At 50.1% G+C, this 12,799-nt stretch overlaps 1 protein-coding gene across 1 annotated transcript; it reads right to left on the bottom strand.

The window, feature by feature from the left end:
- Positions 1–1,094: 1,094 nt before the first annotated feature.
- LOC142572710 (neprilysin-1-like) lies at positions 1,095–3,800 on the bottom strand. The gene has a single exon (XM_075682012.1). It carries the CDS (start codon positions 3,629–3,631, stop codon positions 1,466–1,468), a length of 2,166 nt encoding a protein of 721 aa, XP_075538127.1. The 5' UTR covers positions 3,632–3,800; the 3' UTR covers positions 1,095–1,465.
- Positions 3,801–12,799: the final 8,999 nt, after the last annotated feature.

Below are 12,799 nucleotides of genomic sequence, written 5' to 3'. Positions count from 1 at the left end.
ACTGACGCACTTGAAACGGACATCAAATTAATGATGGGTCTGCCGACGAACGGAGCAGCTGTCAAAGCAGACATTTCAATGGAAGACTTTCAGGCCCTATCAGAAGGTCAGGAAGGCATGCCGGTGGATCAAGAGGCACCGAGTCGCAAGGAACGTGGAAGGCGTAAAAAAGCCAAGAGTTCCGAGAAACGTGGCACGAGCCATGAAACGGAGACGATCGAATTCCACGTTCGTGCGCCTCTCCTCAAGGCATCTCCGGAGTGCACTGCCGGCAGACAAGAGGTAATCGAAACCACGCTCGAGGCTCCCGTATCCCCACCTTCAGATAAGCAATGCAAAGCTCCCGTTCGATCGCCTGGTTCCACAAACGTGCCTCTTCTCTCGTTGGGGGCACTGGCTGAAGCCCATCACGTAACGACTCCAGAGCGCCCTGAGGAAGCGGTAAAACGCGCCTCCCTCACTATTCGCACGGTGCCGCTGCAGGAAAAACATGACGCGGGAGAAGCGGCATCGAAACCTGGCTTTCGAGACGCGAGGACCGAGGTAGCCAGAGAGTCCCGCAGCCCGAGTTTGGCGTGGCGCAAGAAGGGTCGCTCGTACCTCAGGCAATCGTTGGACCAGTCACGAGACCGTACGACGTCACCGGCTACCCCTTCGACGTCCTTGTCGCCAGCCGCAGCCATGATTCCGGGAAAATGCAGGGGCAGCCTGGATACCGCAACTTTGTACGCTGTGAAACCGCGGAGCACGACGTCCAGGCCCCATTTGTGGCATGAATTATCTGCGGTCATGTCCCGTCCCATCTTCGTCGGAATATCGGCGCCCAAACTGAACGGACTCGTAATGTTAATGGACGAAGACGAAATTCCCGAGCAGCTGAACCACGTATTACCGGCAGGCAGTCAGGTGCACCTCCGAGAACTTGACATTTCCGTGGGGAAAAATGGAGTCCTCCGCAACTAATGAGAAACGCGGCTCGCCAGGAGCGTTATACACACTGTACTAATGAATCGCTAATTTGGTGCACACTACGCACTTACATGTGTCAGGTCGGTGCGCTAGGACTACGTGGACAAGATTAACAAATTGCTCGTACAACATGACGGACGATTTATTCAAGCACTACGTTGTTACAGATGCGTTTTTTATTTATGGAAGTTTCATTTTCTTCGGACCGTACTGTTCGCAGATGATTTCTTAAAATTTTAAATTGGTTGACTCGTTCGCGTTATGTCGAACTTCGCTTCCAAATAACTCGTCAAATGTAATAGATGTCCCTTTATAACGCCGTGTTTAACATCAGTTTTTACCTGCAATAAATTCTAAAATTAGTGTAGAATCCTACGGCGATGGTCTATTGATCGATCGCGAGCAGTCTGTTTCACTTCTGTAGCTTCTACGTGATAAGCGAAACGCAGCATTGCACGGCGAACAAACAGCGCCGATGGCGTCCGCGCGCGCCGTCCTACCAGGCTGTGCACCTACGCGCCGGATTCATGGCCGCTCCGGGCTCGCACTCAAACGCGGCCGCAAACTCGGGCATGTTGAGGAGCGGCACGTTGCAGCGCAGCTTGTCCGCAGGGTGCGTGGCGAACTGCCGCGTCGCCGAGGAAGGCCGCTCGATGCCGCAGAACTTGTAGCAATAAGCGACGAAGAAGAGCTGCTCTTCCTCGAACGCCTCCAGCCCGCGCAGCTGCACGACGTTGAGGGCTCGCTCTGCCGCGAGCACGTACGCTTCGTACGCGCAGCGGGCGCCACCGTTGTCGGCGGTGTTCTCTTCGAGCGTTACCGAGCCTGCGTTCTCCGAGGTGGCGAGGCTTCGCATCTGCTCGACGAAGCAGGCGCTCGCCTCGCGGTACGCGGCGTTGGTTGCGTTGCTCCACCAGTCCTCGAAGCTGCCCACCTCGTCGTACAGGCGGCCGCTCACGTCGAAACCGTGGATGATCTCGTGCGCCACGATGGCGCCCAAGCTGCCGTACGTGACCGACAAGGGCGCGCCCTGAGCGAAGAAGGGCAGCGCCAGCAGCGCCGCGTTCACGTTGACGACGTTTAGGCTGTACACGTACATGGCGTTGACCCTGGAGTGCACCGTGGCCGAATCGCTGCGGCCGATGACGCCGTACAGGGACAGCTCGTCGATCTCGTGGTTGAGCTCCACCAGCCGTATGACCAAGTCCAGGAAGCTGCTCCCCCCGCGCGCGTCCGACAAGAGCGACTCGTACGCTTTGTCGAGGGCGGTGGTCTTCTCGAAGCTCGGTATGTTGAAGGCAATGTTTTGGGCCTTCTGGACAGATATGTTCTTTGTGGCCGCATCCATCCACTCGGCCCGGCGAACGCGGCGGTAAAAGACGTTCTTGATGTCCGACACGAGCTGCGTGAGCCGCTCGATGTCTGCGCGCTTGGCCAGCGACTGGGAGACGAACGAGTTCCAGGTGTCAAGCATCAGGTCGGCGAGCCACTGCTGACACGTCCGCATCACTTCATCGGCGGGGACGTCCTTCTCGGCGTGCAGAACGATATCCTGGACGTGGCGGATGTCGTAGATCGCCTGGCCGTACCTGAGCAGCACTCGAAAGGCCAGGTATGCCTTGATGTCTTCCGGATATTCGTGGCCGAGAAAGTACGTCAGCAGCCGCCCAATGTACGCAGGGTGCCGCACGATTACCGACTTCTGCGCCGTCAGCGCCGCCTGAGGCGGAAGGTTTTTGTTCAACGCAGACATCCACTTTTGCCACGGAAAGTCGGCGCACAGGTTTCCCAGATCCTTCACCATGTACGTGAGGAGAACGTGGTCTTGGTCCCTCAAGCGCGCGATGTCCTGCTCCACGGCCACGAGGCGCCGCGCGAAGTCGTTGTACTCGCTTCTTCTGCCGAACAGGAAAGCGAGGCTCACAATAAGCTTCTCGTAGAGCGACTTCTTCGCGTCCGTCAGTCTGCCCGGTATAAGCGGCGCCGGAAGGCCCAGCACGATGGCTCCTTTCTCCTTGCTCAGCGATCTGACGGAGTACGAGAAGAGCACATTCACGTCCCACCTCATGGACAACGTGACCAACAGCTCCAGGAGGTCGGTGGCGTTGCCGCCTTGCGGAGCTTCCTCGTCGGGCCACGCCAAGTTCATATGCTTGAGGAACTTGCGCATCGAGACGACTCCGTTGCCTTCGGGCGTCAGAGACTTGGCGCACGCGGCGTACACGGTGGCCAGCTTGGCGAACACATTTCTGCCGGTGCGGTTCCTGAGGCTCTGGCGAAATGTCTTCCAGAGCGCATCGTGGAGACGGGCGCGCACGCTCTGCTCGACCTCGTCGAAGACGCTTCGACGCGACTCCGAGGGTCGCAGCGAATGCGACCGGCGCCAGCCGTCGCAGACGTACGCGTAGAAGTCGTCACACGGGTCCAGGTCTCCGTTGACGGAGCCGTTGATGAGCCTCGAGAGCGCCTGGCAGCTGCTCGAGGCGCACACGACTTCGTCCATGACGTAGACGCGGCGCGAGAACACTCCCGGCAGGTAGGCGGCCGCGCAGAACGAAGCCGACACGAAGAGCACGAGCGCGGTGCCGTAGTAGAAGGGCTTCGCGCCTCGCCGTCGTCGGTGGTCGTGTTCCACTATGGAGACCTCGGCCTCTTCCTCCATGAAACGAGATGCTCCGGGCAGTCGTGATGAGCGTGAGAACGGCCTCGGTGCGGCGCGAGTCGCTGCTCGGGCTTCTACCGCCGCTTGCGGTAGGTCCAACTTTATCCAGAAGTCCAGCTCCTCTACGAGGGGTGCGGGCTGCGAGAAAGAATACGCGACACCTTTGTCGTCGTCGTCTTTCGCTTCTTTATGAGGAGATGGCTCGCGCGAGAAGCAGGCGCATGCAAGATGGCGCCTGCCGCTAGTATCGTAATTTGAATATGTGTATAGGTAATTATTGAGAAGAACCAAGCTATAGGTCGCCAAGATGGAATAGATTCTTATTTTGGTGGTACGAGCAAAATCCAAAACGAAACGTCTCTCGCAGAAGCTTTTTAGGCTAACACATGAGAAGGCGGTATAAAGAATGGGTAAAAGCTGAAGATACTCGTGAAAAGCAGCGACTCCGTTAGAATACGGAAAATGACAGATAAATTAACCAGAACGATGAAATTACAGCACGCTTTCACGACGACTAGTGTATCCCCTTATGTCAGGGTATGAAAGCAAGCGCACGTTCTCTTTTTTTTTCTTTTTCGGGTTAATGGTAGCAAGGAAGCGCAGAAGGTAAGCGGCGCCTTCTACTAAGATAAACTGGTGGGTTATCTCGCCTACCTGCGCAAACAATACCAGGCGCTATCGTTTTGGGAACACGCAATAAAGCGTGTTTGTTTCAAAACTAATTAGTTCTACAAAGTTTATTTAAGATTGAGAGTACATTAGTTAGGAAGATTTTGATACTTGCTATTCTTCAGCACCGCAGAAGGATGACATTCGGCCTTCTGAAAATTCCGGAGCTTAGGAACGGTTTGCTCAAACTTTATCGACAGACCGTTCTTGTCACGAAAAAAAATATTGAAGCATGATTGAAGCACAGTGTACAGAAATAATATATGTGTAACTATGAGGACGAGCGAAAAATTAGGTATTTGTTATTAAAACTAGAACATTGTTCCGTGGAGTCTGCGCCATGTTCTCATAAAGATATGCGGCAGAAATATTTGCCAAGTCTGCTGCCACTCGTATACGACATCGACTCTTGAAGCACCGCGCATCACAGTCTTAAAAACTGGTTCAATAAGAGAAACCAAATAGAAGCCACCTAGAGTGCATCAGATGCCACAAGCGTGCTGTTTGTCTGTGGCAACAAGAAGAATTAAGACACACCCCCATGACCACCAAGCCGCACACTACTTCACAGTTCATTCCATCAGTTGAAGCCTACGGCAATAACTCCAGCTCTTTGGACAGCTTGGGACGATAAAATTCGAGAGTACTTTTTTTTTTCTCTGCGGGATTTTTCTGGGCATGCTTTAAGATTCTTTCTCACTAGAGAATGCTGCCAATCAGTTACGCGCAAAATTAAGAAAAGAACGACTACAGCAGCTTGCATGTACTTTGAGACGCATAAGCCTTACCGAATTACTCTAGACGAGAAAAGTTTCATGGTTGCAAAGCAGAGCATGTTGTGTAACACGGGATCGTATACGTATTTTCCCAGTTGATGGTCGTATATGAGGAATGCATTCTGCTATCCATTCAATACGCTGCAGAAGAATAATACGAAATATGTTTTCCACGTGTATTATTTTACGATTACTTAAGATGTAAACGCGGTAAAATTTACCTGCGCAATGTGTTTCTGACCGTAACTTACGTTTGGTTGATTCATCAGCCGCTTCGGGAGGCTGGGCTAACTGGTTTTGCAATATTTTGTTGGCAACTTGTGTAGTTTCATTTTTTATAATTGTGGATGCCCAGGCGAATTTTAGCCGTCGCATTGGTCTTTTCTAATAAGTCCAAAGGCGAAAGGTGTTATCGCGCGCCGCGCGCCGTGTGCTGTGGGTGTGCGTGCAAGCGTGCGAGGGTGAGCTTAGAAGAGTGTTGGCTTGGTGCGCGCCTATTGTTGAAGGTCACGTGATCAAGCGCGTTCTAAAGAGGAAAGGGTAGTGGGCAGCTGAGTGCGAGCGTCCTCTAGCCCAGCCGTAGCTGCGCATGGATTTCCGCGCGGCTAAGTGCATACGCGACCCACACGCCGTCATCATCATCATCATCATCAGCCTGGTTACGCCCACTGCAGGGCAAAGGCCTCTCCCATACTTCTCCAACAACCCCGGTCATGTACTAATTGTGGCCATGCCGTCCCTGCAAACTTCTTAATCTCATCCGCCCACCTAACTTTCTGCCGCCCCCTGCTACGCTTCCCTTCCCTTGGGATCCAGTCCGTAACCCTTAATGACCATCGGTTATCTTCCCTCCTCATTACATGTCCTGCCCATGCCCATTTCTTTTTCTTGATTTCAACTAAGATGTCATTAACTCGCGTTTGTTCCCTCACCCAATCTGCTCTTTTCTTATCCCTTAACGTTACACCTATCATTCTTCTTTCCATAGCTCGTTGTGTCGTCCTCAATTTGAGCAGAACCCTTTTCGTAAGCCTCCAGGTTTCTGCCCCGTAGGTGAGTACTGGTAAGACACAGCTATTATATACTTTTCTCTTGAGGGATAACGGCAACCTGCTGTTCATGATTTGGGAATGCCTGCCAAACGCACTCCAGCCCATTCTTATTCTGATTATTTCCGTCTCATGATCCGGATCCGCCGTCACTACCTGCCCTAAGTAGATGTATTCCCTTACGACTTCAAGTGCCTCGCTGCCTATTGTAAATTGCTGTTCTCTCCCGAGACTGTTAAGCATTACTTTAGTTTTCTGCATATTAATTTTTAGACCCACTCTTCTGCTTTGCCTCTCCAGGTCAGTGAGCATGCATTGCAATTGGTTCCCTGAGTTACTAAGCAAGGCAATATCATCAGCGAATCGCAAGTTACTAAGGTATTCTCCATTAACTTTTATCCCCAATTCTTCCCAATCCAGGTCTCTGAATACCTTCTGTAAACACGCTGTGAATAGCATTGGAGATATCGTATCTCCCTGCCTGACGCCTTTCTTTATTGAGATTTTGTTGCTTGCTTTATGGAGGACTACGGTGGCTGTGGAGCCGCTATAGATATCTTCCAGTATTTTTACATATGGCTAAAGGTCAGTGGCTCTCTGGAGGCTAGGCGGAGGGTAGGGCCCCCTCATCTACACCCTGATTCCGTAATGCCTCCATGACTGCTGAGGTTTCGACTGAATCAAACGCTTTCTCGTAATCAATGAAAGCTGTATATAAGGGTTGGTTATATTCTGCACATTTCTCTATCACTTGATTGATAGTGTGAATATGGTCTATTGTTGAGTAGCCTTTACGGAATCCTGCCTGGTCCTTTGGTTGACAGAAGTCTAAGGTGTTCCTGATTCTATTTGCAATTACCTTAGTAAATACTTTGTAGGCAACGGACAGTAAGCTGATCGGTCTATAATTTTTCAAGTCTTTGGCGTCCCCTTTCTTATGGATTAGGATTATGTTAGCGTTCTTCCAAGATTCCGGTACGCTCGAGGTCATGAGGCATCGCGTATACAGGGTGGCCAGTTTCTCTAGAACAATCTGTCCACCATCCTTCAACAAATCTGCTGTTACCTGATCCTCCCCAGCTGCCTTCCCCCTTTGCATATCTCCTAAGGCTTTCTTTACTTCTTCCGGCGTTACCTTCCGGATTTCGAATTCCTCTAGACTATTTTCTCTTCCATTATCGTCGTGGGTGCCACTGGTACTGTATAAATCTCTATAGAACTCCTCAGCCACTTGAACTATCTCATCCATATTAGTAATGATATTGCCGGCTTTGTCTCTTAACGCATACATCTGATTCTTGCCAATTCCTAGTTTCTTCTTCACTGTTTTTAGGCTTCCTCCGCTCCTGAGAGCATGTTCAATTCTATCCATATTATACTTCCTTATGTCAGCTGTCTTACGCTTGTTGATTAACTTCGAAAGTTCTGCCAGTTCTATTCTAGCTGTAGGGTTAGATGCTTTCATACATTGGCGTTTCTTGATCAGATCTTTCGTCTCCTGCGATAGTTTGCTGGTATCCTGCCTAACGGAGTTACCACCGACTTCCATTGCACACTCCTTAATGATGCCCACAAGATTGTCGTTCATTGCTTCAACACTAACGTCCTCTTCCTGAGTTAAAGCTGAATACCTGTTCTGTAGCTTGATCTGGAATTCCTCTATTTTCCCTCTTACCGCTAACTCATTGATCGGCTTCTTATGTACCAGTTTCTTCCGTTCCCTCCTCAGGTCTAGGCTAATTCGAGTTCTTACCATCCTGTGGTCACTGCAGCGCACCTTGCCGAGCACGTCCACATCTTGTATGATGCCAGGGTTAGCGCAGAGTATGAAGTCTATTTCATTTCTAGTCTCGCCGTTCGGGCTCCTCCACGTCCACTTTCGGCTATCCCGCTTGCGGAAGAAGGTATTCATTATCCTCATATTATTCTGTTCCGCAAACTCTACTAGTAACTCTCCCCTGCTATTCCTAGTGCCTATGCCATATTCCCCCACTGCCTTGTCTCCAGCCTGCTTCTTGCCTACCTTGGCATTAAAGTCGCCCATTAGTATAGTGTATTTGGTTTTCACTCTCCCCACCGCCGATTCCACGTCTTCATAGAAGCTTTCGACTTCCTGGTCATCATGACTGGATGTAGGGGCGTAGACCTGTACAATCTTCATTTTGTACCTCTTATTAAGTTTCACAACAAGACCTGCCACCCTCTCGTTAATGCTATAGAATTCCTGTATGTTACCAGCTATATTCTTATTAATCAGGAATCCGACTCCTAGTTCTCTTCTATCCGCTAAGCCCCGGTAGCACAGGACGTGCCCGCTATTTAGCACTGTATATGCTTCTTTCGGCCTCCTAACTTCACTGAGCCCTATTATATCCCATTTACTTCCCTCTAATTCCTCCAATAGCACTGCTAGACTCGCCTCACTAGATAACGTTCTAGCGTTAAACGTTGCCAGGTTCATATTCCAATGGCGGCCTGTCCGGTTGCAGCGGTGGCGTAGAGGTAGAACACCCGCCTCGCGTGCAAGAGGTCCGTGGTTGGAATCCCGGTGCCGGCAATTTTCCACCGGATTAAAAAAAAAAATCCGCGTGTTGATAAAATTGCACAAACAGGCCTGGAGTGTGGCCTGATCCCGGTGACCAGAACCGGTAACGCACTCCCTCACCAGAGCAGGATTGGCCACCCTGGTGCAGTACTTGGCCACAACCTCCTATGAACACAACAATCAAACCACACGCCGTATCTTGGAGGTAATCTGCGGCGGCTGCAAACTCTAAGGGTGAGCCCGAGATGGCTTGTGGTTTCATTTGCTCTGTGTTCCCGCACGCCTAGGGTTGTAGGTCGTGTAACCGCAAGCTTCCGAGAAACGGTAAAGTGAGAGACAACACGACGCGTTCGCTCCGCGTTGCGGGCGCTCTTCATCCCGCCAGCTTTGTGACACCGAGTGTCCGTAGCCACTGGGTGATGTTTCTTCATGTTTGCCTGTGCGTGCATGGCATCATGCTCGTTAATTAAATTAACAGAGGAATGTTTACTGATATTTATGCGGCGCATTAAAACTACAAATCTTGCTTCGTGTGGTTGTCGAATATATCGCTATACATATATATTTCGTGTGTGAACCGCGACTCTTCTTTTTTATCGCGTCTTCTATCCTTCACAAAGACGACGTGCTAAAACAAAGCCAGTGTGTGTGTGTGTGTGTGTGTGAAAACATTTATTGTAATGAGGTCCGGAGGCTCGACTTCTTAAGCCAAGGCGGTCCGCTCCCACGTTGGCACTGTCAGGCCAAACCTTTCATCGACATCATGAGCCCTCTCGACGGCCCTTAGTTGGTCCTGAAACAATGGGCTTTGAATCCTTTTCTCCCACTGTGTCCATTCTTCAACGAGGTTGGGGAGAGTCGCGGGACACCCCGCCAGCATATGTCTGATTCCAATGATGCCATTACAATCGTTGCAGTCCATCTTAATCTCCCTCTCTGGATATATTTTATTAATGGTGTACGGTGTGGGATATGTACCTCTTTGCAATAAGCGCAGTGAGACTGCCTGAGCCATGTTCAGTTTTGAATGTGGCAATGGGAATTGCCTGCGTCCTAAATAGTAGTGTTTGGTAACGTCATTGTATGTTATTAAATGATCTCTAGATTCCCTGGCTTGATGGTGAACGGCTCGGTTGTGACTGTCACGGTTAGCAAGTCCTCGTGCCAAGTCATGAGCAACCTCATTGAGGTTTATCCGTGTCTCGTCCACTTTCCCCATATGCGCAGGAAACCATCGGATTTCAGTTCTCATAATCCCAATGTTTTCAAAAAGTTTAGCTGCTACACCAGCTACGTAGCCTTTATCAAAACACTTTATAGCGGATTTCGAATCACTGTAAATGCAGGCCCACTTATTACTCCTGATGGCTAGAGCAATTGCCACCTGTACCGCCACCATGGGGTCCTTGGTAAAAATAGTGATAGCATCTTGCACCTTCCCTTGATAATTTGAGACAATGGCCCTATATGCTTCTTTACCTTTCACCCAGGCTGCATCAACTATAGCTGCCAATTGGTTCTGCTGTTCTATTTCCTGCAAAAGTGCTTTAGCTCTTGCCTTTCTCCTTTCGACATTATATTCTGGATGCATGTTTCTGTGAAGAGGGTTGGTTCTGATCTTGTTCCTAACGTCAGTCCAAAGACAGTGGCTTATTCCTTTTTTTTTTTTTTTACTGTGGGGTGAATTAATTCAGCTTAAACTTCCAACGCAACACCAGAGGAAGGAGAGACGGTGTAGTGGAGAGCTCCGCATTTTATGGCATGCTGCGCATCTTTAACGTGCGCCCAAAGTACGGCCCACGATCGTGCTTGCATCTCGCCCTAATCGGAATGCGGTTGCCACGGCCGGTAATTGGTAGAACTCACGACGTTGCTCTCATCTACATAAAAAGAGGCAAACGTGCGTAGATGTTATGTGTGCGCAACAGTGAAGACACAGCTCTGCACGCCCTGCCCTGCCGGAGGAAGTGATGTCAAGTCGGGGGCCTTGAACGAACGCCTGACGAAAATAGAAAACCAAGAAGTACGCCGGCGTTCTTATTAATGAAGCGCTGTCGCCGTGTAGAAACTTCGTGCCAGTTTAATAAAAATTCAGTCTAAGAAACGCGAAAGACGATGAGACGTTTCTTCAGAAATTTCTTTATGCTGACGTCAATTAATTGGTTACGCCGAACTTCTTGCAGTAAGACTCCGCATTGATATTACATGCAACCGTTAAAGCGCCTCCGGAAGCATGAAAAGAAAAATGGTAGGCAACCCTAATCTTTGACTTAGGTGTCTCTAAGTGGCACTCGCACCTCGGCGTTGGTGTTCTTTAGCTTAACTTCTGGCGAAAGCAACGCATGAACCGAACTAGGAGGCAATTGCTTTGGATTATACAGCCGGTTAAATATCATGCCACCTTTTTGTATGTGACGTCATTACTTCCGCTTTCTACTCCTGGATTTTCAGTAATTTCGCCGAAGTCGTGCTCATGTGGCGGGTCTCGAAAGTCTTCGATTCTGTGCTTTGTTGTGCGGTAATCAGTAATTTATAATTAATTTTAATTGTTCCAGGCGCTTCAGTAACTCAACTTGTAATTAAACTTATGCTCTGATCTCATATCTATAATGAAACCCATGAATTTTGTACTGTAGTTTTTTTTTTCTTTTTTTCCTGATTTATTTTGAATTTCGTGTCTGGTCGTCTCAGTGATTTCTAAATAATTCTAATTATTCCAGACACTTCAGTAACACAACTTGTAACTAAACGTATGCTCTGATATCGTATTTATAACGAGACCATGAATTTGGTACTGTGCTATTTTCTTCTGGTATATGTTGAGTTTCCTCCCCAGTCGTCTCGGGAGCTTAACTCGAAGTGCTGCGCAAGAAACAAGAGTGTATCTCGATGCTCGTGCCAATAAAAAAGGCGGCGTTCAGGGGGTGTGATTCTGGTCGCATAGGCTGTTTGGTGAAGTTTCGTCGCTCTGCGCTAGCGAAGTGCACAAGGACTGCGTCAAGAACGCGAAGAAGCAGTGCTGGATCATCGAACCTGTCTCGTTCAGCACGGCTAATTCGCGTCCCTATGCTCTCACGCTCGCACAACACAATATCCAGTGCCCGAAGTGCTTCGCTCCTGCGTTTGCATCGGATGCCCGCCATGTACTGTGCACGTGTCATGAGACGTTGACAGTCCGGGAAAGTGTATTTAGAGGTATGAAGTAAAGCGCGAGGAGTGTCTGCATGACACACACACACACACACACACACACACACACACACACACACACACACACACACACACACACACACACACACACACACACACACACACACACACACACACACACACACACACACACACACACACACACACACACACACACACACACACACACACACACACACACACACACACACACACACACACACACACACACACACACACACGGCTTAGTCAAATGCATATCTTTAACCAATCAGCATTGCTTAACTGTTTGCACACACATCAGGTTCCGCTTCAAGTGCACATTGATGGCGACATCGTGTGGAACACTACGTGGCAAAGCACTCACAGTGTCTTGAACGTCAGTGGGCACTGTTAAGAACGGCCAGCTGCAGTGCAAGTTTGCCAGCCATTTACGCCAGCGGTGGTAACCTCATCTTGGAACGCCGCCGCCAACCTCTAGCCTCGTCGCCGTTGCGAGTGAAGGAGTTTGACGAAGCAGGCTTTGTGCTGAAACCGCCACCGTTGCGCTCTAGCCTCGTCGCCGTTGCGAGTGAAGGAGTTCGACGAAGCAGGCTCTGTGCGCGGCACGACAGCGCCGCCCTGTTCTGCTGTGAGTGGGGGAGTTGCCGCGGGAACGTCGACGAAGGCTCCTTCCCGCGTTCCGACCAAGACGCAAGACAATGTGCTACCCGGAACGGGTCAGCGTTCTACGAAGCCCCTCTGACGTCGGCTCCGGACTTTTACAACTGTGTGTATGTGCGGCACGTGTATGTGAGTCCTCATCCTCCTCCAAAAGGGCTGGTCTACGGTGACGTCGAACGGTGACGTCGAACGTTTCCGTCCACTTGGAATCAAGGGGGGACCAAGTGCTTATAAGCAGCGATTGTCGGCAGCTGGTGTGTGCTCGTCGTCGTGCTCG

The sequence above is a fragment of the Dermacentor variabilis genome, chromosome 2 (genome assembly GCF_050947875.1).
Source record: "Dermacentor variabilis isolate Ectoservices chromosome 2, ASM5094787v1, whole genome shotgun sequence".
In the NCBI taxonomy this organism is placed as follows: domain Eukaryota; kingdom Metazoa; phylum Arthropoda; class Arachnida; order Ixodida; family Ixodidae; genus Dermacentor; species Dermacentor variabilis.
Note: the sequence above shows the minus strand (reverse complement) of the source record. Positions and strands in the feature narration are given on the sequence as shown.

Bases quoted from the DNA above. Each gene is read 5' to 3' on its own strand.
- LOC142572710 (XM_075682012.1), bottom strand. From the start codon at position 3,631: ATGGAGGAAGAGGCCGAGGTCTCCATAGTGGAACACGACCACCGACGA.